Source organism: Rhea americana, unplaced genomic scaffold (genome assembly GCF_003343005.1).
Source record: "Rhea americana isolate MKP2758 unplaced genomic scaffold, rheAme1 scaffold_21, whole genome shotgun sequence".
In the NCBI taxonomy this organism is placed as follows: Eukaryota; Metazoa; Chordata; class Aves; order Rheiformes; family Rheidae; genus Rhea; species Rhea americana.
Genome location: NW_028186258.1, coordinates 5,489,279 through 5,516,942, shown reverse-complemented (window position 1 = coordinate 5,516,942; position 27,664 = coordinate 5,489,279). Strand labels below are relative to the sequence as shown.

At 37.8% G+C, this 27,664-nt stretch overlaps 1 protein-coding gene across 1 annotated transcript in view; it reads left to right on the top strand.

The window, feature by feature from the left end:
- PITPNC1 (phosphatidylinositol transfer protein cytoplasmic 1) overlaps positions 1 to 27,664 on the top strand; it is a 92,767-nt gene that overhangs the window by 41,311 nt on the left and 23,792 nt on the right. The window contains 4 exon segments of the mRNA XM_085304709.1: positions 2,589 to 2,737; positions 9,099 to 9,187; positions 9,784 to 9,791; positions 21,720 to 21,791. Coding sequence (XP_085160835.1) covers positions 2,589 to 2,737; positions 9,099 to 9,187; positions 9,784 to 9,791; positions 21,720 to 21,791 — 318 coding nt within the window.

The window sequence follows — 27,664 nt, the reverse complement described above, 5'->3', positions numbered from 1 at the left end:
GACATCTGATTGCTCAAGTCACGTTCTTCTACTTACCATTCTAGTGGATGTCTTAGGAGCCCTTCCACGTATTGAGAGAGTAGATTCTCCAGAGTTATATGCGATGTGAAGAGAAAGAGTGATGWGTCTAAGAGAAAAAGAGGCCATCAGTTCTCTCCAGTTACGAGGAGAAAGGAGAGGAAGAAATATTATATGCATAACTGACATTTCCAGGCAGCTCTTAAGTTGCCTTGCCAGAACTTATGCAGAGATGTTGCAGGAGTCATGTTTTCACAATTAATTGAGTTGACCAGTGTGTTACTCAATAATTTTATGACAACTGTCTGCTTTTTCCCCCTAGTCCTCCTTCTCTCTACTAATTCTAACAGGTTTAAGAGTGGTTTATGTTCTTAAGGAGGAGGTGTTTAAAGAAAAGTAATGGAAAATAATCCACTGAAATTGTCTAATTAGGTTAGACGAAAAGAAAATAGGTCCAAGGTACATTGTCCCTCCCCTACAGCACCCTTTTGCCCTTAAGGAACCTTTTTATATACTTGAGGCATTTTTTAGTATTTTGAGATTATCAGCTGAAAGACGCTTGATAGGAATCATTTGCTTCACTGCTGTAGTGTCTGTAGCGTGAAGCTCGGGGAAGGAGGAGAGGTTGTACGCCGTTCTGCGCAGTCAGCGGGTACGCGGAGGGAAATCCCTGCTCCCCAGGCCAGTGGTTCTGCACAGTGTGTGCCCTGCGCATCTCATCTGTTGTGGCTTGTCTGCTGCGGAGGAATGAAATAGGGCTCCAGGCCAGGAACCCTCCACAGCTATATTCCTCATGGTCCTGTTTGCTAGGACTGTCTTGTTCACAGCTGTTAATAAGGCCTGTGATTTTTTTTTTTTTTTTTTGAGCTAATTGCTCTTTTGATTTGGGATTTTAGTTTTTTATGATGGTAGAATTGTTGATTACAATATGTAATAACTATGAGAATCTCATGGAGTTTTTTCCTGAGGTCAGATTGTCATTAGGCTTTTGTGTTTGCTTCTTTGTATTTGAAGTGATTGATGTGATTGAAGTGATTAGCATGTAAATGCCTAAATATATTACTTTGGGGGACAGATGAATCCAAATGGCGAAAACTGGTTATGTCAAAGGACAGTTTGTTGCAAGAATGACACAAGAATTTGGAAGGGACTTAAATGAGAATAAAATCCCAGACTGGAAAATGAATGGGATAGGACAGTTTTGCTCTTGAAATCTTTTCCAATGAAGGTGCCAGGGATGTGCTTTTTGTTACATTTCTATGGAGGCCAAAACCCTAATATAGCAGTAGATATACTGACAAAAAAAGGCTCTTGTCGGTACAATTTATTTTTCTATAATAGCAACTTTGGATTAACCATCCTGGGTTTGGGATTCCTAAGTAACCTGAGAATCTATATAAAAAGAATCATTTAAGTGCTCAAAGTTAGTTTAATAATGTTGCTAAATCATTCTTCTCAAACTTCTTGTTCTAAGGGCTGGGAGTCAACCTGTGTTTTCTAAGCRTTGAGGCCCCTGTTTCTGTGAATCAGCAATAGCTCGGCTGAATCTGCTTGCAGGGCTCCGCTCCAGTATTTGGCGCCGTGTYGGCATGACAGAAGAATTCTGTCTAACACAGAGTTTTTAGATGTTACCTACCAATAGCCCTCTTGCATGTCATTGTGTGGATGCGGTAGCTTAATTATTTATTTATTCTTAATTTGTGACCGGCCTGTTTCTATACATCTGTGTGCACATGGCTTTTGTTATTTTTTGCACTAGTGTTGCCTTGGACTTAAACTAATAAGATAATGAGAAGACCTGGGCTCATAAGTCTAAACGAGGTTTCAAAATACTGTTTTTCCCCCTCAAACTATCTTTTACTTGCACATATGTACCCTTGTGGCCAAGAAAGGGCAATGGTATCCTGGGGTGCATTAGGAAGAGTGTTGCCAGCAGGTCGAGGGAGGTGATCCTGCCCTGGTGAGGCCTCATCTCGAGTACTGCGTCCAGTTCTTGACTCCCCAGTACAAAAGAGACATGGATCTACTGGAGAGAGTCCAGCATGGGGCTATGAAGATGATCAGAGGGCTGGAGCACCTGCCTTATGAGGAACAGCTGTGAGAGCTGGGCCTCTTCAGCCTGGGGAAGAGAAGACTGAGAGGGGATCTTACCAATGTCTGCAAGTATCTGAAGGGAGGGTGTCAAGGGGATGGGGACAAACTCTTTTCAGTTGTCCCATGTGACAGGACAAGAGGCAACGGGCAGAAACTGAAGCACAGGAAGTTCCGCCTGAACGTGAGGGGGAATGTCTTCACTGTGAGAGTGACAGAGCACTGGAAGAGGTTGCCCAGAGAGGTGGTGGAGTCTCCATCTCTGGAGATATTCAAGGTGCGCCTCGATGCAACCCTGTCTAACATGCTCTAGGTGACCCTGCTGAGCAGGGAGGTTGGACTAGATGATCTCCAGAGGTCCCTTCCAACCTTACTGACTCTATGATTCTATGATAGTCTTATATCATTGTATGACATTGGCTTTTGAATACTCATGTATTGCACAAAGCTGTTACATTGTTCTTGATTTTGCTTTGCAGTACAGGATTGGGCAGCTGTACATGATAAGCAAGCATAGCCATGAGCAGAGTGACCGAGGTGAAGGTGTGGAAGTGGTGCAGAATGAACCCTATGAAGATCCAAATTATGGCAATGGTCAGCTAACAGAAAAACGAGTCTATCTCAACAGGCAAGTACACGAAAACTGTTTCTCTTAGCATTGGCAGTAATAATAATTTGCAAGGAATATCCCTTTCACGCAATAGCCTTTCTGTTTCAAATAAAACTTGTTCCAATGAACACATGCCACTTCCTAGCAGCTGCAGAAGGAAGGAAGATAGGATAAAACTATTAYTTGAAGTAGAGAGATTAGTTGTCCATTCTTTTAGAGTATTCTACATATTAATTACTTAAGTGAGTTTAGGAGTGTSTGATTTCTGGAAGTACTAAACACCACTAATGCTGATTAACTTCAGTTAACCTGAATGGTCTCCCTACCTATACCTCATTTAAAACTTGAAGATAAATAGCCAGTCAGGGTTGTAATCCTTAACTGTTTTGGGATCTCATTTTTTTTTCTTGACAGTAAAATCACGATGATTATTTTTTAAGTATTTGAAAAATAAATAATTGATTCAACATGCTGTTTGCGCTTATGAGGGCATTAAAATGAAACATACTGAACTCATAACAGTCTTCTTTGAAAGTAACTTTCTTTCTTTCCAAAGAAAAAAAATGTTTTTTTCAAAATTCCTAGATCAGCATCTGCAGCTTGTAGGTTAGCACAGAATAAGTGCACTGAAATTAAAGAAACTCAGAACAGTTCATTCTAGTTCATACTTAAGAGAATTTCTTAGGGTAGCAGTGAGCCTTCTGGGTCTTGATACAGTGAGAGTCTCACTTCATAATAATTTTACAAGGCCACTACCCTATTTTTGGTGACTTCAGTAAAGTGAATTGACGTTATGAATGACCATCAGGCTTGCACAATGATGACTTTCTGTACCAAAATCACAGACTTAAAGACATGATGGAAAAAATTGCTTTTGTTTCCCAAAAGTCCTGTAATCTCTTAAAGTGAAATATGTGTCTTTCTATGATGAAATTATATTGCTGAGGGTCAATGGTTCCACACTGAAAGGCCAGAGATGTTTTAAAACATATATGTATTTATGTCCTATGAAATATATTGCTCAATCTGTTGCCATTTTTATTACTGCTGATCTAATTGAATACGGCTATTTTTCTGATGTTCTTCTATTCCCCTGGGCCTTTTATTCCTTTTATTAAGCATTTATACTCTTCAGCCTTCAGTAGTGGGCATAGAAACACTATGGCTGTTTCTTCTACATTGCAAGTTATTCCTCCAATGCACTCCTGACATATCTAACCTTTACTCAAGCTAAATTGAATCACTGGTAATAGTGYACATGCRCGCACATACACACACACTCACACACAGCTCAATATTGTATCTTTCTCCAACATTTAATGTTATTGTGTTTGTAACCCTGTTTTCTCACAGACTAGATATAAGGCAAGGAAAAATCAATAAATGTGTTCCCGTTGTAGAGCTCCCAGATGTTTCTGGATATTTCTTTTCTTCATGCTAAAAAGAGAGAAGGCATTAGGCACTGATGAAAGAATTCAGAATTACCACTTAGGAGTAATTCAGAATATCTACAATGGCTGTGTCCTAGAAAGTATGTGCAAGAAACACGTGGGAAACGTTCTGTTTCTGGTAGTGCAGGCAGTGGACCAAAGGGTCTGATACCCCAAAACAGGTACAAACATTGACAAAGACCCATTTGCTTACAGCAACTTAGGAAGTTCATCTAAAGCTAAAGTTTGAAGTCAGACTTACTCAGTTTAATGATAGATTATAAATATTTTGCGGTAATCATCACCAAATTTCCCATCCGAATCTTTCATTATTCTGTTCTTGGTGTCACAATACCACCAGATGTTGCAGTACTATTCAGGCTTTGGGCAGAGGATCAGCAAGAGTTGAGGCAGCTATGTCTTCTGCTGGGAGGCCAGAGTCTCTCTGGACAACTGCACTCAGGGTCCTGGCTGCCATACACAGTGCTGGAAACGTTTTCCTCAAATCGTTTCTTCCTTGGGGAACAGGAATCCTTACACCAGTACAGTTCTTTCCAGCATCTTTTCTTCTTGCGGGGCCTGCTGCCTTGATACACTCACTCGCTTTGCTAGCTTTGGTTTTATATGATCTTTGAATTGTGATACCACAGTGATTTCGGTTTACAACCCATCACTGGCTGAATATAAACAGAACTAAACTGATAATAACATAAAGTATATATTAAAAAAAATCACAAATGCATTAGAGCCAATGTCTGATAATGAGAATAAAAATTGAATTTTAAAAGTAATATTGATTTATAATCAAATAATTTCAAAATACCAGGCTTTTATGAGCTGTAAGAAATAAAGGGTCAAAATACAGTTATTAGGCTAGCTGAATTGGAGAGATAAAATATTACAGTGTTACAGTGTGATTTTACAGCGCTTGCTTATTTAAAATGAGCTCCATTTTAGAAGAATCCTAATAGAAAAGAAAAAATAGATTCAAGTGGTAGAAATGACAGCTCCTGTAAAGACTGATTTAATTTATTCTTCTTTCGTGAGTGACAAATGAATTAGTAATGTCTGCAAAAAAATACATTTGTTCTTTCAGGAAAATCTGAAAAAAAAAAGAAAAAAAAGGGATTAAGGATTGCAGAGTAGTCAGCCAAAACTGAACTCCTCATCTTTGATGCTCAGCCCTCCCCTCCTAGTGCACCAAASCTCCCTAGCAGATGCATAGTTTCCATTTTACCCTTCGTTCTGGGCCAGTCCTATTCAGTAACTAGGTGTAGAGATATGTAGCTCTGTTTCTTGTTTGCACTCTCTGACACCCTCTATGTCCTAAGAGAGCAAATACAATTACGTGTGGTCATTATACTGACCATTCAAGGACAGCCTGTATGTTTGCTCCTTACTGCACACCCTTACAAGATCTAAGCATAACCTGTTTATGACAAAGAAATATTTTATTAAATAAGAAGTAATAATCTGTATGCAAGTGCATGCAAATGAGCTGCATACAGCTCATTGTTCTTTTCTCTATCAGGTCACTGCAAAAGTATTTAAAAAAAAATTTGATTTTCAATTTATTTCAGGTCTGTATTATGAGGCTAGAAACCCTTGTATCTATCCATTATCTATCCATTATGTTTCAGCAGAAACTTAAATTTGTATTTATAACATTTTTTTTTCTATGAGGGAATATAATGCATTTTTTCTGCTGTTAGCAGAATGGTGTCATTGTTTTAGGACTGATAGTTGAACCTCTGACTTCGCARGTGTCAGAACTGATCCATGCAATGACATTTTACAGGTAAAACTTACGTCCTTATAACACCTCTTTGCCTGACTTACACTCAGTCCCTTCGTAAGAGCCTTCTTGTAAGAGTCTGTTGTGAGTGCCTTCAGAAACCTTGAGTTTATGCTATTCAAATGAAACAATCCCCCGTACGACTGTGTAGGAGCTTATCTCAAGTACGCACTGCACGATGTGTTACCGTTGGTGTAATGCATCTGCAGATGTACTGATACAAATACTGTCTATTACTGCTTGTTTCTGCAGCAATGACCATTGGGGTCACAGCAGGAAACTCTGCTATTTAAATAGACATTTTCAGAATCCTCAACTTTTAACAAATGTTCCAGATCCTACAAGCCGAACAGAATGAATTCAGAGGTAAAGTGTTCGTGCACTTCCTGGTCTAAATTGCCCTCGTGCTACAGAACTACAGAAGTCCCCACTAAAAGTACCTTCAGGGAACACAACCAATGAAAAATATGAAACTATAGCTAGCTCTCTTGATACAGTGTTGAGCTGGATAACCTCAGCCCTTCCCACAAGCTATATTGAACACTGCATGGTGTCTGGATGAAAGGACTCCAGAAAAACATCAAGTTCAATAAAGCAAGGAGGGCTTGGAGGGTGGAGATCTCATGGAGAACCAGCAGCTCCGCAAGACTTTGCCAAATCTGAGGAAAGTAGCACATATGTTAGGTAGAGTGTACACTTTTCCCTCCATCTCTCTTCTCTGCTTTAACAAGCCTTGATTTCCCTTATTCTTTACCTTTCCAGTCATGAGTTTAAAATAAATAACTTTCTTGTGTTTAAATTCATGGATAGAAAGGTAAAGAAACTGTTTATTGGCTTAGCAGTCTTGGCTTTGAAGTGGCAGGAACAGCCATCCTTCTCTGCTTGCACAGCTGATCTTGGCCCAAATATCCCATTTTTATTCTGTTACAATTTTTACATGATGTGCAAGCAGCTGGGCTTTAAAGTTGTGCCCACGTGCTTTTCAGGAGGTCTGCTTTGTTTCTGTAGCCACCCATAGGACACCTTGTGACACCAATCTACCACAAATGCTGCAGGAATGTCACTGTGGGGAGACCAGCAACATATGGGCTTGGACAGCTTCACACAGCTGTGAGCRGCTATTCTGGCTGTTTTGAAACGTGCTCATGAACAATAAATGAGCTGCTGTCATCAGTGCCTACATAAGTTTAGTAAAATTAATGATATTTATACCTCCATTACTGTTCAGGACAAGCAACGATTTGCAGTCTTACGGCTTTAAGCATCGAAAACTGCTCCTGTTACATTCATGTGTTGGTGTTTTTTGAACTGTCCTGAAGAAATCAGAGYCAAGTTTGTATTTCAGTAGTGGTTTCTTGGAAAGATTTGTGCATTATTTTCATTTATCTTTTCTTACCTGATAATATTTTATTTCTTAAAATGGGACTTGTTTACCAGTGGGTCCAGCTAGAATGCCTTTAAGAAACACTTCCTTCTTTCACACTGGAAGACTGAACTTCATCTAGGGAAGGAAGAAGTAAACCAAACGAGAATGTGATCCACAAATACATACACTGTTGAACTGAAAATACTATGTTTCAGCATTCTTCCTTGAAAGGACCCTCAAAAGAATTATTATGCATTCATGACTGTGAACTGAGTGTCGTGTGTGTTTTGCCTGTAAAATTATTCATTTTGCAGACATGCTGTGCCAGCAAGGACAGGTAGACAGGCAAATTCTCTAATAATTGCAAAATGGGCAGTTGTATATTAACAAGGATATTACTAGTAAAATTTTCTACTGTTAAGGTCAGCCTTTGTAAAGTTCAGAATCGCTTACTGCCTCTTCTCTCTTGCTGGAGTATGGTCTCAGAAGTTGGAAGTCTCCATCTGTGGGTACTTAATATTTAGGCATCAGAGAGTGTGAAGTCTAGCAGGGATAAAGGAAGGAGCAGAGAAAGCGACATGAGACTGGCAAAATAAACATTAAAAAGATCTGATACAATGAAGTTTGATACACAGTATACAAAATGTTGTTTAAGAGACTGTACACAAGAAAGGTTTGTGTAAAGAGAAGAACCCAGCTTTGAGCAATGCCATCAAAGAGCAGAAGTCAACGCACTTGAGCTTGAATTTTTTGATAATATGCTAATGTCTGCATTTTGTCTCTGGTCAAATACAATATTTATATGTAGCTAGATTATGGTTAAATAAACCTTAATAATCCAAACTCTATTTTCCCCAGAAATTTTGGAGAGTTATKTTACTTTCTGGCTATGCAGTTATCTAACTGTTGCAAATGTTGGAACATACAACAACTTGGAAATTTGAAGTTTGAAAGTATCTACTTCAGTTAAGATCCTGTTTTAGGCTGGATGGTTGCTCTGCGCTTGGCCTGACTAACACGATTTTAATTACCCTTTAATGATCTTACCATGTGATGTATCCATCTCCATGTCTTTTCATTCTTAATCTGCGGCCGCTGTACCATTGCATTGCACTCTGAGTTAGGACATCAGTACCAGTAATTCTCTTTGCTTCTGTGGTTTACATTTCCAATATCAGCAAAACGGGACTAATACTATGTGACAGCCTCACAGAGGTGTTCTGAGAAATGTGTTATTTTTAATATAAAAGCTTAATAATCAAGATGTGGTGTTGGTAGTATGGGAAAAAAATACCTCCTCAGGTTTTGGGTTAGTTGAACATAAAAGTTTGTGTGCTAGCAAGGAAGAAATTCCCTGGGGAGAAATAATGGAATCAAAGTCAAAGCAGGCTGGCATCAAGCACTAACTCAAGACCTCTTGGTAGAGATTGCCTCCTTGTGGCGAGGAGTGCTCTAACATAGGGACACCTTGCATCGTTTCACCTGCTGAGTTCTCCATAACCAGAGGTTTGAGTCCACAAATCCTTGAAACTGGCATTTTGCTTCTTATCAGAGGTCACTGCACTGGTAACATATTGATCGTTTTGAGGGGGTAAGACACATACTTGGTTTCATAGATACTTGTGCAGGAAACAGAGACAGAGATAAAGATACTGTTGTGGAGTCTTGGTATTGCTGTGTCCTGTGAAATGCTTGTCAAACTGTGAGCCTGTTTGGCAAGTATCTTTTTCTCTATAGTTCTTGTAAGTCAAAACAAGTTCTAATTTTATATTTTCTTTTTATTTTCAGCAAACTACCTAGCTGGGCTAGAGCAGTTGTTCCCAAAATATTTTATGTTACAGAGAAGGCTTGGAATTACTATCCTTATACAATCACAGGTAAGGAATAAAGCAGAAATGAAAACTGTCTTCCTTTTTGAGTAGCTAAGCTTATCTTCAAAAGCTTCAAGTAACATACTGAGCCATAGATATTAAGGAATACTTACAACTTCTGTTGAACTGCATATATCTTTCCTTCTCATGCTCATTGCTATCAGAAAATAAAGATTATAGACAAAAAAAAAAAGCAAATAGGTAAAACCTGGAGTTGTTTTTCCAGGCAATTTTTTCTTTTTCAACTCCTGTTGAACTGCATGTATCTTTCCTTCTCATATTGATTGCTATCAGAAAATAATGATTATAGACAAATAATGAAACTAGGTAAAAAACGGAATCTTTTTTCCATGCAATTTCCTCTTTGCAGAGAAAACATCAAGTGCTTAGATTCTGTGGTGACTGATACCCTTTATTGTCCCATAGACTTTAGTTAAATGTAAATCAGCAGATCAGCTGACACAAATATTCTGATTATTATTGTGTGTTTACTGTAAGGATCTTGCATCATTGTTTTGTTTCACATTTCTTTTCTTTTTTTCTTTTTTTTTTCCTTTTCCCTCATCATTCCCTCATCATACAAATGGACAACTGGAAATCAGAATACACAGTAAGTTTTTCTTCCTCTTTTAATGCTAAGAGTGCAATAATTATGTAAAATATAGTACTGGAATCCAAACTGATTCCTTCATAATGTCATAAATAGTGCATTCARTAGTAGAACTTTTCATCTATTTGTTTAAGAAGTTTAAGGTTAACTTTGAACTATTTCTGTGGGAATCCTATAAATTATTTACTTTTAAAATCATTTTAAAAGAATTTAATATATTGTTTAGTCAATAACTGTAACAAAGAGAAACTTCTATAAAAAGGGGCAAGGCTTATAAGGCTCTAGTTATTACTTGGAGACATAAGAACAGATTTTGTTTTATTTATTGTTTTATTAACTTATAAAATGTTCATCTGGGAAACTGTACAATCTGTAGACAGAATTAAATATAATCTGGGCCTGGTTCCCAGGAAAAAGAACTATTCCCTCTAACAGAACTATGGCAAAATATAGTGCATAAATCATGAAAAAAAATATTTTACATGTACTGGTGGCCTGAGTTTTCAGCAACCTTTGGAAGATGACGAGGAAGTTCCAGGTAAAGGGTTGTTTCAGAAACTCCAGCCTTGACTTAGATTGAACTTCTGTCTACAGATGAGACATAATCTACTCATTTTGTTAATTCTACTATGTTCAAAATGTTTGTGCAGTTTTTTAAAACCAGTAAGGAATAAAGAGAGAGAAAAGATTCTTATGTGATAAATGTGGAAGAGACAAAGTGATTCAAAGGCTCAGATTTCAGAGCTGGAGACTTAGAGTTGAAAATGTGATGACCAGGTTTGAATAGCTGAAGTACCCCACCCTGCTTTTCAATATGTACTGTAGGTATCTGTTATATATTCTGCATTGTTTCATATGTGAAATTCCTTTAATTATCAGGGGAAACCCTTATGTCCTATAATGGACAGCAGTAAGGAGAGGACAGATTCTCAGCTATTATTGTGAGATACCATCTTCAGTAGGGCCTATCAGAATTTACATTCATTATGGTTTTACCCTTTGATAACAGGTCTAGTTTTAGAAGGAGAAGGTGATGTGCTATGTAGCAGTGGTGTCTATTACTTGCACTTTGTTTTCTATTCTGATTTTTTTTTCATTAACTGTTTACATTTTCAACATACAGGGTTTGAAGGAAAAGGAAAAACCTTTAGAGAACTAAAAAATATCGCCATACAGAGGCTAAACTAAATATGATTTTCTTTGGATCAAGTTTATATTATGCAAAATCTAAATTGTGTTTTTAGTATAGATTGGCTAAGGAATATATTATGGCAACAAATGGAGAAGCAGAACTGTAGTAAATTACTCAGATCTGAGAAGTGAATACATTAGGAGAAAGATAAGCCAAAACAAAGAAACTTAACTGAAAGAGACAGTTAAGAATGCTGAAGGGGGTGGTAGTGGACAGAAAATTATGTCTGAATTTGAAACACAATACCTGAGACATTGTCAACACCAAAGAATAATGCAGTACCCAGAAATTTAAATCATGAGGTGGTCTGCATTTAATCTGATGAGCTGGAACACATTTCAGTGAAGGTCCGCAGAAGGGATAAAATTAGTGAGATGTTCAAGAACATCAGCAAAAATACCATTGCAGCGTTGAAGAGACCTGGAAAGAATTAAATTGGTCTACGAATGTAGAAGGTAGACAAAACAGTCACTAAGTGGCAATACACTGCCTATAGGAGCTGGACACTGATTATTCACCATGGTGCAAGGAAATACATATTTGGGTGAAATTAAGGAAATTGTATTTCAGATAAAAATCTAAAATATATTTTAATGAAGCTGCTAGGCTATGAAAGGATTTTCAAGGGAAAATGAAGAAAGCATCTCTGCCTCAAGCTGTTGAATCTAGAACAAAAATGCTAAATATACCATTGGGAATAATTYCTACGCTTGTCTGGAATATTTCTCTGAATTTTGATTTGCTGTATTCATTAGAGACTTCTGAAAGAAGGTACGAAACAGCACAGATACTGCCAAAAATATGTAAGATCACTTGGAAACACTTTTTCTAAAGATAGTAAATTCACTCTAGAGGGTCTGAGGGACATCCTAAGAATTAAATTGAGCCTCATTTCAAGGAAAACTGATTCTAAAGGTAGGCCAATAATTGGATAAAAAAAGCATAATCTTATAGAGTCAAGTACATACAGCTAGGGGAGAGAAATCAAACCTTTCTGATCTTTCAAGTTGCACACTGAATACAGAGTGTGAAACTTCAAGGCTCAGTAGGGTTATTTTAGTGTATATTGGCGATTGGGAAGAGGATGTGGACAACAGACTGAAGCTTGGTGATAGTATTAAGGTTTTTCTATTGTAAAATATAAAGACTGGTGAGAAACAGTATTCAAGCACAACATCAGAATTCAGTGATTTCACGCAGAGTAATTTATTAAATATGGTCTTCTTGTGAAATGTTACGGATTTCATAAATACGACCTTCTTAAGGACCTGATATTGTGAGACAGTCTAAGAAGGTGACCTCAGTAGGCATTGAAAATAATTTCTAGAATACTGTTTTCTGGGATAGTGTAAAAAGTAGGAGTGCCTTGGATGCATGAAAACAGGAATAGAAATCAGAGTGTTATGATGCTAGTGCTCTATAATCTAGGTTCAGTTTTGATGGTATCTGCTTTCACAGCAGACAAGCATTTCACAGCAAACCCCTGAATTTGACAGCAAACAGGAGATGACTGCTTGGTCTACTACCAAGTCTGATAACTGTATTAATAAATGGAAAGCAATGAGTGTAACAGAACTATTGTACAAGCAGTGGTTTTTGTGGTGTGCAGTATATGAAACATTGCAATGTTGAGAGAGCATTTTAAAGTGTGTACTATGCTGTCTGTGGAGAACCTTGTTAAAACTGCCATACAAAAGGTCTTCTATCAGGTGAGACATGGGTAATATCCCAAATTTTTGAGTATCAAACCTTGAGCTAATCCTTGCAGGCTTCTTTCTAACATTGAGAGGGAGGAGGAAGTGCAAAAGCCCTACTTTTAGAGCTCAAGCCAAAAGAAAGGTCCAGATTTGGGGATAACCTTTTAGAAAATAAGATACTGCTATAAAGTTCAAGTTTTTGTTTTAATGGCTGGGGCATTACTTAAGTACTGTACATGAAAAAGTGTAATTATTAATCTGACTCTTAAACTTAGCACAAGAGTTGCTTCATTTTTAATCTTGTAATTAGAAACTTGACCAGATAGTTTGCTAAAACAAATGTTTAATTTATACTTATAAGCTCAGTTAATGTTGTAATTAGGTTTGAGCTAAGCTCATAAATTTTGAATGTTGTATCTGGGGTCCAGGTGAAAGGCAGCCCTATAGAATTAGCTCCTAGGGACTCTTTGCTGCAGGAGTGATTAGAGGACTTAAGTACTGGTGAGTGCCTCCTGTCAGTCTACAGGGGCTCTTGGGGAACTGGTGTTGCCAGCTGTTGGGTTTTACAAAGAATTCCTTTGCTGGAACCTTTCCTGCAAGGGAAATGGAGGAAAGATACCTCAGCTATCAGCAAGCACCTATGTGTCAGCTTATTGCAGCATTTGCAAATATATCTTTAGAGTAAAATGTTTAGGGTATCTTTATGTATGTGAACAAGAGTGAGCGAACTCTCAGGACACTTTCTTATTTTTCTTTCCTGAGGTTGTCCAGTTAAGTTAGAAATAATTAACTAGAAAACAAACCTGTCTCTATTGCAAACCAAATGAAAAAAAAAAAAAAAAAAAAGTTACACAGAACTAAGTTTCTGTACCTGCACTGGGATGTTGGTAGACAATAAGCAGCACAGAACAAATACTCATTTGACCTGTTCGAGTGACAGCTGAGATTCTGGACAAGAGAGGAGCCGCAAGCAAACAAATAATCAGATCATAAGCTGACTCAACCAGGGTACAAACCAAAATTCTTAAGATCAAAGTACACTGAAAATGAGTGTAACAAAGTTTAGCTATCAAGGTGGAGTACAAAGAGATTAGGAAAAATACAAACAACATTCAAGCAAACTGTTCTGAGTTTGAAGATGGAGTTCAAGTGTTTACCAGGGATAATTTCAAATATTTTTGCTGTCTGATCTGGAACTGATAGTTCCAGTGTTTTTCAGCGATGTTTCAGCTCTCAGTCTGGAATTTAAAAACAGTTAAAAACAATTTTTACTCTCTTATAATTATGTATAATCAATGGCCAATTGTTAGTTCCACTATTAGGAGTATATAAAGCAAGATACAGACCAAAACCAGAATGTTTTACTGTCTGCAGGAAATAAAAGAATTCTTTCAACTTGCCAATGGTTCATATTAACTTAGGAATAGGGTGTAAATTCAGAATATTTATGAGAAAGAGTTAGGAGCAAAAAGCAGGAGACAATGATTCCTTTGATGATGCATCACAAAGACACTCATTCTTCTACAAGAAATGACTGAAGCAAACACACATTTCATCTGGTATGTGATAGTTGCTAAATGTTCCATTATTGACCTACTGTTTTCTGATTGCTTTGAGAACAGGCATGTTATGTGCTTTTGTGRTTGTTATTTTTATCATCAGATGATAGACTTGAGGAGAAAGAAAAAGAATTGCTTCAGATAAACATTGCAAGGAATTTGTAAGATTTTTTCCTGTGTTCTCTTTATCTGATTACCACTGCTTGAAATTAGGATGCAACCCATCAGTCTTGAGCTCAGTGCAAAAACTTTTCTCCAAGTCAGCATATGAGGGGTCTGCATCAAAAATGTATTCCGGGATTGGAGCCTAATATGAAGTAACTACCAGAGCAGAGGCTCAGAGCAGAGGCTAACTGGTGACATTACTGTAGTAAAATGCAGATTGGCTGCTTTAGAGATGTTAGGCAAAGAAAGGACCTTGGTAGCATTTATAAGAAACAAAGACTATATGTTTAGAAAATAACATACCTATATTCTAATTTAATAAATTAATCCAATTTAATCATCTCATCCTTTTCTTTACAAAATCAAACTGCTTCTGAGAATTTTTTTCTACCACAGGCTTATTATAAAACAATCCAAATGCCTCCATTGATTCATGAGACTGCCATTTTCACTTGGGCATGCTACTTCTCACTTCCATTCTTCCTCAGTAAACAGATTGCTCTTCCCATGCATCAGAGAAGATTTTAACGGAAGGCAAAACCAGAGATAACAGTGCTGAGTTAACATATTAGAGGCAACATGTTAGTTGACTGTTTCATCTTCATGTTATTGTTTGTAATACAAATAGTGGTTTTCTTCCTGAACTTGTTTATTTGAGTCCAACTCCCTTGCTTTTTTCAAAGCTTTTTTTTTTTTGCATTGTTTCTGCTCTTTCCTCTCAATGGCACTTTTCTGCTCTTTGCCACCTTCCTGTGCTTATCTTGCTTTCCAAATTCTCCTCCCTTTCGTGAGTCACATATTCCAAGTTCTGCCATTACCCTGCCCARCCCTTTCCCTCTATTTTATTAAAAYTTTGTCATTCTGATTAATGCCAGCTTGTGCTGCAAGTGGTCTGTATCAAATAGCTCTGTGTTCGCACACAGTGCTATCCAGAGTATTCGGAAGGAAGTCAATAATACTGAGACTRTTTCTCAAAAAACTTTGACTATTCTGTGAAAGAAACAATCTAAATACTGTAAATAGCTGAAGGAAATGCGTAATTCAGAATTTGCTCTAGCAACATTATCCTGTATTTTCCTGTAGTATCTTCACGTATCTTCTTGTATACGAACTGTGGAGACTTCATCTTGCTTGYCCACACACTCACAGGCTTTTGACTTTCTCCCACATCCAGGCCTCTGCACTCTGTCCYGTTCCTGCGCCGCACCGTGTTCCAGCGGCATCGGCAGTCTCCCATGTTACATCCTTCCTCGCACTCTATCCCTCCTTTTGCTTTAATAAAAGTCCCCTGTTACTCCCGGGGACAGCGTGTCTTCTGCCTCCTTGCCCCGTGGTGAGTGGGGAGGATGGGCTTTGCCTCCTGCCTCGGCAGATCTGCCGACCCTCCTCTTCCCCCTGCGCAGTAASGAGAAGTAGGGACTCCACGTGCCTTCCCAGGTTCTGAACCTCACTGATGTGCTCTTATCCTAAAACAATATCTAAAATGTTTGGAATTCAAAGAGTGTGGTATTTAAAAGTTAACATTATTTTAAAAAATGAAATTTTGCTTGGCCAATCTCCCTTCACTCTATCAGTGACCATGGTCTTCAGACCGAGGCCTCACACTGCACCACACCAAGAGGTGCCTCCTTGCAGGATTCAGCTCTAAGTGTGTTGCCAAAAGAATATGTATGTGACCATAAAAAAAAAATTGTCAGCCTGAAAAGTCGTGGGAGGTCAGAGAGAACGTTTCCATGAAGTGTCTGCTTCCCCAAGCCTTAAGGTTAGGATTTAGGGGGATATGCCTCTGCTGCTTAAAAAAGGTGGTATTAATTTTTACAGTACCAAAATAGCTTCCAAGGATTGAGGATTAGTATTCACGAGGAGCATGGAGAAGTGAACTGCAACGATGAGGTCTCTAGCAGTTCTTTGAACATTCTGCAGAAAGAAACCAAATGGAAAATGAAATGAGCTAAAATGATATTGATAAAATACACTCACTCATACAGAACAGGTTACAGAAGGTGAAGAAACTTTKTTTGGTTACCCTCTGTCCACTGTATATACTGGCAACTGTAGTAACTCCTTCAGCCACCTCAGATGTAATTACTATGCAGAGGTTRTTTTTACAGTCCACTCCATAATTTGATTATAAAACACTGTATGTGTTCAACTGTCTCTTTAAGACTTYGGCAAGTGTTTTGGCTTACTTAGATTCTAACCTGTTCTTGCAAGAGTTTCTTATTGCTATGGTAACACTAATCAATCATCATGCTAAAAATAGTCGTTTCATTTTTCAAGAGGCTATCTGTAGTGAATTGAAAATCCAACTGCAGTATGTGTTTTCTGTATGCTGCTTTCATTTTATTTTATTTTAAACTGGAAATACCCATGCTTACATCTGGTAATTAATATTACAGACTCCAGTTATTATTTCACTGGTTTCTCTCTYGAGCTTTAAACCTCTACTGATTCTTCTAAAAAAGGGTTCCATAAATAGAAAGTTTGCTTTAAAAAAATACAGAATTTTCACCTTATTTATTTGCTTTTGAATGTCATAGGTGTACTGGATGATGAGAATTTTTTAAGGAGTTTACAATACATCTAAAAGATTCTGGAGGAGACARTGTCTCCTTAGATGCCTCCTTAGAGAGTTTTACAAAAAGAAACCTTGTCACTGAAACCCCAGGACCTTGAAGATACTAGGACTCTGAAGATTTTGTCATCCTCTGTAGAACTTAAGCCTAATTTAATATGAAAAATTGACTCGGCCACTACTTTTTTTTTTTTTTTTTTTTCAAAAAAGAACCTTGCAAACTGTAGAGATAGTGAAATTGAAAATTGGAAAGCGTGCCCTGCGCATTCCCGTGCGTGCTCAGTGCATCGATCAGCTGCCAGGTTTGTGCTGGAAGAACACATGCCCGGGGGAGGCAGAGCAAAAAGGGAGTGGTGCTTTGGAAGAAAAATCTGCTAAAAGGTTCATTGCCTACCATTCACTCCCAGGTTTCATTCTCAGGGTTGCGGAACACTTTTAATGCTTGGCTAAGTAAATATGCTGTTCCTCAAGGAGAAAGGAAAAAAAAGTACTTTTTGCGTGATGAATAACAAAGTCGTTTGAATGATGCATAAACAGTTTTCTGGTTCTGCCAGAGCCCTCTGCCAATTAGTCAGAGTGCAACTGGTGAGTCATGAGACACTTTCTGTGAAACGGTCAAAAATTTGGACCCTGCTCTTGAAAGCYAAAGGACCCCCCATGTTGCTAAAACTGTGGTTGCCAATCAGTTGAGGTTGGGAGAGAGATCCAGGATGTACTGGTGAATTTTAATTTTCATCTGGGGCAAATTCATGTTACGACTTACAATCTCAGAAGAGATTGTTACAGCCCTCGCCTTTATACTAATTACATAGTGAGGTTGCCTCTTGACAGCTTTGTGCAAAAAATGACTTTCTTCTTTCTCATGATGTGGCCTGAGGTGAACAACACTTCTTCTATACCAATCCAGTGCTTCTTTTTTGAAACACTAGAGTGTGAGGAGGGTTTGGTTTTTATTTTTTTTTTCTTTTTTTTCTTTTTTCTTTTAATTAGAGTTCAGATTGTGGGTCACAAGGAACAACAATTTGATTCAAGCAGTGGCTTGCAGAACTGCTTGCTACAGGCAACCTAATCCAACCTTAAGTACAATATATAAGATGGCTGCGTTCTGAAGTATCATCCTCTGACTCCCTGCTGGCAAACTGTAGTTGAAAGCAGGAGATATTTCTGAGAGCAAGATAAGACTGAAATCTGGGGTTTGGCTTTATATTCAAAATCTCCTGTTACATGGAAGAATTTACTGTTGTACTGAACCTGCAGCCATGCTTCAGACTAACAACACAGTGGCTTTTCTTATTTTGTGTCTTCATCCCCTGCTGTACCTGAAATTGTCATTTAAAAGCAAGTGTTTTGATAAAGAAAAATGCATTTGAATATTGAAAAATATACTCCATCCAACAACTCCTGAAATTTTATAATTAGATTATAAACAGATACTTTAATCAGTTAGCTGTGTATTCACTGTACATATGAAGAGGGCTGTAGTGAAGTTGTTTCTTTCAGTAGGGTTTTCAAGCCTGACAATGCGRGGACCATAACAGCAGCACCTCGTCCTGTGGGGGACCCCACTACTCCTCGAAATGTGAGCTGAGAGAAGAGCTGCCCTGTCCCCAGCTGGCAGGGTCAGCCATAGGATAATTTCTGTAGCCACTGAGGTTTGCGACAAGCCGCTAGTCTCAGGCTGTCTAGCTTGCAAGCTTGCAGACTCCCAGAGCTCTGACCTAGATGCAATCTGCTAAAGCTCTGCAGGCTTGGGGACCTTTCCCTCAGTGATACATCATTTATGCTATCCACTGCTTCTGTTTTTATTAATTATTAGATTTTATTTGGGGGGGGKTTGATGATGTTTAATTGTACAGCAAGGAAAATTAAAACTCAGCCCTTGAATCAAGAGGGCAGATATTTAAAATATACTAATAAAACATGTCCTAGAGCTGTAACCTTGAAGTGCAGGCAGTGCCAGTGAACTGTTTTTTTCCTAATAATTGTTTTAAACAGTTACTATGTCATTAATAGTATAGCATACATTGCTAAGATTTTTGGTGGGAATGTTCCTAAATGCTGTTATTCAGATATAAGCATTGAGCCCTCAGTAATGTAGTGTGAGGCATTGCATTCAGTAAGCAGTACTAACAGTTGCTGATAAAACAAAATGTATTCATTGGCAGGCTTCTCGCATTTCCTCAAGGATGCCTTCCCCCTGGATGCCCATACGCAGGGTTCTGGCTTGTTGTCAGCAGGAGCTCTGTGTGCCTGGACTATGACCCCTGCAGTTATACACCTGTGTAAAAAGCATGCCTGCCATATACTGGTTTTTGAGATGCATAACCCTTATTTTTACCAACCTAGCACCAATGTGGTTATTTTCCAAATGCTGTAAACATTACACAGACAGTGCTAGAAGTCTGTGGTTATGTTATATATTTTTTAAATCAGCTTGTTATAATCCACCTTCAGTAGTAATTTACTTTTTCAACCCTCTGTGTCCTCCCACAAACACAGGAAAGAACGAGAATGTTGTTTTACATTGTTTGAATATGAATCCTCTGAGGAACATCTAACATTGCTTTAGGACATGCTGGCAGCCCTGGGTCTCCAGAGTCATTCCATATCATCTTCTGTAATGCTATATTTCATAACTTTTCTTAGTCTAATTAAGAGTAAATTTGATCAGCCTCTTTTCTTCATCTCTTCTTCCAACTAACGGCTTTCTCCCATAAGCTGACGTCGTTTATACTGGATTGAAATTCCAATCAGTTAGCAGCACATCAGCTAGCAACAGATCAGCACACAATATACGCCATGGGAGAGCATGCCGAGTTCGGCAGTGCGTGCTAAACCTGTGACACAGAAGGTGGRGGAGAAAGACCCTTTTGCTGTCTTYGTCTTTGATTCATGACTGAAACTATGTAGCTGTCTTGAATTCCTAAGGAATAAGGAAGCTTATTTTCCTTGAATATTTTCCACAGATTAAAAAAGCCAGGATAAGAGCAACATGAGCTATATAGCAGCATACTGAGATATGGGGTGAAACCTCAGTTAGAAGAGTATTTAGTATTTTATTTGTAAATTTGTGTTACAAGATCCCCAGTTCTGACAGGCTGCTTATAAATACTATATACATGCAACCGGTACTTTCTGAGATGTTTCTACAGGAAATGTTTAATTGCCCATATAGATAATAGGAACCAGCAGATCTGTCACTGAACTTGCCCCATCTTGCACTTGACACACTGCTGAATCTTTGTTGGCATCCCATATTTTACTCAGTGAACAAGTTGCATAGCCGAGAATTAGTCACAGTTCAGATTTGGACTGAAACTCATAAATGTTCCACGCCACAGAAGTCTTTAATAAAAAACAAACGATGTACCTGATCTGAAGAGAAGCCTGTGCGACTGCAACAGCATCATTTGACGTGAGAGTACGATGTTAATGGGGAGAGAGTTTGACCCACGAGCCTTTCTTCCTCCCCCAAATATATCTTTTCCCTGTAAAGTCCATGACAGCAGCACCCTRTTTTGGCAAAGCTCTCCCACTCTTCTTTGCACGAAAGATTGATTATAGATGCRTTCGTGAATACTAGATGTCCTGTGATCAAAGTAACATTAAACAGTGACKTTTTTGAATACGTTCGGTAGTCTCAAAGGAGCTTTCTTCTCATTTCAGTTTTGCTGTACTGCCGCCAGCCCTCTAAGTCACCTCCATTCTTAGTCGTCAGCCCCTCCCTTAGACAAACTCTCCAAACTTCAGCAAGTCCAGGCTTGGACCAACAGCAATGTGAACACTGAGGCACCATGATGTCCTCACCGTGTAATCTCTGTGCACAGCACATGAAAGAGTCATAGTCTTTTCTTAGTCGCTTCGCCACAGGGTAGTAGTGATGCATCATCACTGGAACTGGCACATCAGTTTCACTGACAGTTCGTGCAAGAGAAGACTCGATGACTAATAGTAAAGATGCTGAACTAGTATCCTTCAGAGGTTGTTAGACATCTACTTTATCTGCCTAAATATACTGAAAAGTTGATTTGAAAGAAAGACTGTGAAACGCCAAAGAAAATATATATAAAATATTTTACCCAATTATGTTGGCTAGTATTATAAATTCTAGTCTGATAACCCAGCTCTCCTTGATAGAAAAATATTTGTACATTCTTCATTTTCTTGCATTATTATCTGGAGGAGAATTTAGGTTCAGTATAAAAGACCTTTCATGCCAGAGCGTATTTCATATTAATTTCATTCATAGGAAATTTTGTTAAAATTTACTTAACACTGAAAATGAAAGAAAAAACTCATATGTCAAAGCATTCTCATCTGTTTGGTCAGCAGCTGCAGCAAGTGAAGAATCCTTGGAATTATTTCTTATACGGGATAGACTAATCTATGATGATGAGTATTTAGTTGCTGTGGAGATATTAGTAATCTAAAGTTATAACAAAATGTTCAGGACATAACTACTCCTATGCACAGTAAGAAAACTATTGTATGTAGTTGTTCTAGAGTATTTATACTAATTTATTTGGTACCTTCATTTTAGCACTCAACTTTCAGATGAATCCCTGCAYTCCTTCAGAATCACAGGCACATTTGCTGTTACATTTTGCATACATTTGACTATTTTTCTTAAAGTAATCTGAAAAACTAAGAATGCTGATATCAAACAGGATGTACKGAATATGTCAGCTAAGGAAGCAAGGCATATTTTTTATCATGTCAAATATTTTTGTTTTGTTGCAGTGTTCATTTTTGCCTAAATTCTCCATTCATATAGAAACAAAATATGAGGACAACAAAGGAAGCAATGACAGTGTAAGTACGATGACTTTTGCAAAATTGAATTTAATCCTTTTAGTTAATCATGAACGATATTTGCAGTTTGTAAGGCTTTCTCTCTGGGAAAAGACCTCCTCGGGTTTGTATCTTTGCACATACCCAGGTATCCTGTTCATTGGAACGTTGTCAGCTTGCAAAGTGGTTACCTAAAGCACCATGAAAGATTCACATACACGACTCCTCTTCTACATCTCACAATCGACTTGYTACTTCTCTAAGCACAGTATAATTCCAGTATCTCGATTACTACTGACGAAGGTTTATGGAAAATGAAGAAGATTTTTTGTTTTGTAATTGTATTCCGTTTTATCTGTTCCACGTTATTTTCTCTGAGTAAAGGGAGTTGAATTCAAAGGAGTTGTTAGGAAGAGCAAACAGGAAACTAAACAATGGTCAGAGATGAGAGATCTCAGGAAACAACTTCAAGGGAACAACGGCTGGATGGGGAGCGATGCCTCGGCAGTCGCTGAGCAAAGGTTACAGAGCTCTTCCTGGGGTGAGAGCCTGGAGCCCAAAGGGGTCGTTAACTACGCAAAATTGGAGACGAGCGAGAGGGAGGGAGGGAGGGAGGGAGGAAGGGTGGTGGGTGGGTGGGAGTGAGTAGCCGGCTGCTGCACGGAAATGCTGATCAAGAGATACACAGAAATAGAAGGTACAAGGCCAAGCAGGCTTCTGTTGCCCTGACAGGGAGCACAGCAGAATCATCCAACTAGCAAGAAAAGAATACCATGAAATACAGCCCGACAAATAAAGATCCAGCCCTTGGATGCATAAACAAATACGTTTCTATGTTTCATTTCACCATGCTTTACACAGCCATTTGTTGAAGACTTACGGGAAGAAGTTTCGTGCAGGTGTGAAATGCAGGTTGAAATGTTTGGAAAACTGCTCTGTAACACAGAAACCTAGTGAAGGAATGTTTAAACTCAATCCTGAGAGAGGAGGAGGCAGTAAAGCAGATTTTAAGGGGCTCTGAGACAAAGCTTTTCAGTTTCCAGGCACATCCTTCCAGCCTCCATGTTAAGGTTAACGAGTTCTGTTTTCCTAGAGGAGAGGTACCTTGCCCTAAACGAACCTGGGCCTGCATGTTAATAAGGCTGACAATTGTTGCATTACTTGTGGCAAAAATAATTACATGTAAAAGCACACGGTATAATTCTGAATAATGCTTTAGGCATGCAGACAGTTTTCTGGTAAGAACTAGGCAGAGACCAGGTATTAGACATCAGACATCATAAACTTTCTGTCCCTGCCAGAAAGGGTTCAGATCAATAAGCAAGAGGGAGAGAGAAAATGTGTTATATTAGCAACTGTATGAGCCCTGAATTATGTAATTTATGCCGTTTGTAATGTTCACTGCTGCTTTTTGGCAGCACTTTAATTCAGAGCAAGCCCATACCTTTGATTTTGGGAGGATGCAGACAAGTGTTCTGGTGCAGTTATAATGTCAGCAGTGAGAAGACATGTTCTTTACTGATGCCTGAGAGAGGGAAAGCTGAACCTTCTTAAGCAGTGAATTTTCAATTTTTTTTCCTGTATGTCAGCTCTGCAGCTAAAATACTACGAGTCAAGCCTGGAATAGTGCCAAACCAGTGAATTTAAAATAAATTACACAGGGGCAGAATATTCAGATGATGTAAATCAAAGCATGTACTCTGCTTAAATCAAGCTCTTCAAATGTAATTTTTATCAGAGTCCCAGCAAGGCAATGCTGTATTATCTTTTTTATCAACGTTCCTGAGTCACAACAGATTAGGCAAATATTTGCCAAGGCTAAAACATTTGATTGTTCTTGCCTTGAGGTAAGGAGGAAAAAGAGGAAAATTATAGGTCTCCATTCCAGCCCTAATTGCCATGATTTTATAATTCTTAGAGTTATGTTATTCACCAGGGTGAATACAGCAAACCAATGGAAGATCTATAATTTTTGCTATTGATCCYGTGACATTGATCTGCTGACGCAGATGTGGCTCGTTACAGACTGAGATGCTGGAAGCTTAATAGATACGGAGAGACCTGACTGAAAGCCTGCTGGAGCCTGTGGTGGGACTTCTGTTAAGGCAAACACCCCAGAACTAGGACTAAGATTCAGTCTGGTATATATTGCTGTATGGGTAGGCTTAAACTTCAATGAAAAGTGTAAAGTATGTTTTCCCTTTGTTTCCTTTTGTTTTACTATGTTTACCCAGTCAGAAAAAAAAAMCAACAGAGAAACGTAGCATCCGTTTTTATAGATTTCCATGGATATAGTATTATCATTGCAACTATCAACCTTGCCTGATGAAGAAATAATTAATTCAAAAAATACTTTTCTAAATTTTGTAATCAAATAATATGAATGATCCTTATTACTACACTTGTAAGGATAATAATGCATGTCTCATTTTAACGAAGCTACTTCTAGATTTTCCTTAAGATTGTACAGACTTTTTAAATAACTCTTTGAACTCTGATCTGTTCTCCAGTTCCATGCTATCTAATAAAGTAGATATTGATTGTAAAAAGCAATAATTACATGTAAGGATATTAAGCTAATTACATTGATTAGTGGAAGAAAGCAATATAAATGCTTTCAGGTTCCTGTTGTCATTTAGCAGGCTAGTATATAATTATTATTATTACATTTAACATGTTGCGTTGTCTGGTAAGATTCTGCCTAATTACCACAATGTATCTTGATGCAAATGTCTTCCTGATTTTTCTTCTCAATTGTCTTGATAGCAGAAACTAGTGAAAGATATCTGGTTTGGGACTTGATCTTTCTATGTCTTAGAATCTGGCATCATTTTAACCTATGCAAAATGTATTTAAAGTAGTATTGTTTTTATCTGTTAAAGTTTGCACTTAATTTGCACAAATATAAATATTGCCAAAAAAGTACAAGGATAACAAAAAGGAAAATCCTTCACTTAGATAAAACACTTGTGAACTTGTATAGATGTAGCACAGTACCATAAATCCATCCACTTATGATTTTTAGCACTACAGCATAGCTGATGCATTTAGCTGTTCACATGGCAACTCTTGCCTTAGAAAAACAGAAGCAGTATTGGATTAACATGTTAGTACATCAAATATTGTCACTGCTTTATTGCAGCTTTGCAGCATCATTAACCAATTGACCAATAAGTCAGGCCATTCAGTATTTGGTCTTAAGAGTCTTTTAGAAAGTAAACTTTTTATTTAAAAATTAAAAATTGTATTTCTAAAAATTAGAATGCCTTGTAAAATACAAATGGCATTATAGGTGGCMTCTGTACTGTACTGTATCTATACTGATAGAGTTTCGAGAGTATTTGAGAGAATTGCTTCCCTCTTGCATCTTTTACTTAAATGCAACAGATGCTGCTTTAGCTGCTTACATTAGACAAAGTTCTAGTGGGAGCTGCTGGGAAGAGGAGAGTACAGGGGCCCCTAGCAAAGATAACCGCTGTGGCCACTGACAAGCGATACRAGAGCGTGTTCATTACTCTGTGCACACTTCCCTGCCCATAAGAAAAATAAGCAGTTAGAGGATYTGAATATGGATACATGAAATCTCTCTTCTGAGTAGTAGCCTTTCATTAAATTATTAACAATATAAGTTAAATCGAAGAGAATTGTTAAGCGTATTAAGTTCAGTTTACTCTGCAGAGTAACATTTGCTTATTTTGAATGTTAGTGGGGAATGGGCCAAATACAGTGTGTCTGTTGATCACAGAACATCCACACGTGGCCGCAGTTAGCGATGGGATCAATGCAGGATTATCACATGAACTGTAGATTTTCTGTTTGGGATGTCGTCTTCACTCTCAGAGGTGATTGCTGCCAGGGCAGTGCAATGATATTACTACTGACAGCCATATGAAAAAAGCATTTCTAATGCAAATTGTTAATTATCGTATAAAAAAGGTATTTTGTATGTTATTTATAAACTGAGAGTAAGCTTGCCTTTAAGAAATGATGTCCCCTAAAAATAAAATAACCCACGTTTATTCATACCCAATTGTCTTTTCCTTAATGTCCTCTACTGTAGGAATACAGAGAAAAAAAAAAAGAAAACATTAGTTCTATTTTTAGGCAGTAGTCTTATAAGCTTTGGCTTTTATGAGTTTTTTGAAGCTACCTATAGCTGTCTACAATGTCTGTGATTTATCTTAATAAGAAGTAGATTCTTATAAGGTCTCTAAAAATATCTTCTTGATGATCCTCTCATTTACACTTCAGAAGTGCCTGAGACAGAGAGCTATGGAAATGATGATAATATACCTGGGTCATGTACTGTAAAATAAGTATAAACRCTAACTGCTGTGACTAGATTTGTGAGTCTTTGACTGTAGACAGTTAATTTTCTTGGGGCTTTATCTAAGATTTTTTTGCTTAATTTACACCAAAGACAAATCACTGTGGTATTTCAATGCCTTGGAAAAGAATAAAATCTGGTAGGATTCTCATTATATATAAATATGTTGTTTGCTCCCTTTCTTCTATGATCCAGAAAAATAAGTAGCTGAGGAGCTATATACTTTGCCTTTTGTAGTACAGCAGGATTGGCCTGAAAAAAATCAATATATTGGAGTCGTGATATCACTGGGCATCTTTTCTCAAAAAAAGCCCATTATTAAAGTCATACTTATGGCTACTTATGGCTTATGGCTCCCTTATGGCTACGTCATAAAAACATGTAYCATCAGCCATATTGTAGGCAGAACTATGCCCTCAAAGTAGAGAACAATAACATTTAATAACAGAATTACTGTTCCTGATATTTGAGTTGATAGTGTCTGAGGAAAACAAAGAAAAAAAAAGCAAAGCTTATAAAATAATTCAACGGTTGTCATAATGGAAGTTCACTGTATATAAAACTTAAAATGCTTTACTCACTGTAGTATGAACTTCTGCTCTTGAAAACCTAATGGAGAATTGTAAGGTGTGGAGATGGAATTATGTTTCAAGATGATAAAGTATGGGTATCAACAGGCCAAGTTTTTGTAAGTGTATGTCACAGTACTGCTGTTAAAATTGTCACAGCTACAGGAGTAATTCTGTGTGACAAGAGAAGCATGTATTATCAACTTCTTTCTTGTCTTTCAAAGATACTTGTTATTGAAAATGATTGTCTCTAGATGCCCATTTCCCAAAACAAGAGGTAGTCCTGCGTTCTGTATGACAGACTTCTATATGATGTTTATAAATTAACCTCTGTATCATTTGGCACATGAATAGTTTGAGCRTGCTAAAACCAGCTAGCTAGTAGCAAATATTGTTGGATATGTTATCTCTGTAAACTGCAGTACCATTATTTGAAGTAACAAAATCCTTTCTTGACAGTGAGTTCTAATTCTGCAGTCCTAGAAGTGACGAGGATCATCCTATATGAGTGACTAGGTTAGGATCATTCATCATGCTTTATTCTTAATGTGTATTTTTGAAGTGTTGGTTGCCATAGTAGGAAACATTTGACTAAAAGAAGGTAAATTATAGGTATTGCAAGCTAAGAAGAAAAAATGTTTCTAGTTTCACTCTTTTTAGGGTATTTATTTCCTATCTTATTGCCTATCTTGGAAACATGAAACTACGTTATAACAAGCTTCAACATAGTACAYGTAAATTAAATGTAAATTCACTATTTAGGGACGCTGTACCATGAAACACTGATGTCAGCTGTGATGGATTCAGCCTCAGTGAACATGCCAGAATATCATCGTGCAAGTTTCCTAAAGGACCTTTTAGGCATCACTGCAAAATACGCTGAAACCAAAGCCTGGGTTTCTTTTAGGGATAATTTTTTTGTTGGACTGTTTCTCTATGATGGTATTGAGTATGTGTTTGTCTTCTGKAATTTGTGAAGCATTCCCTTTCTAATGGGT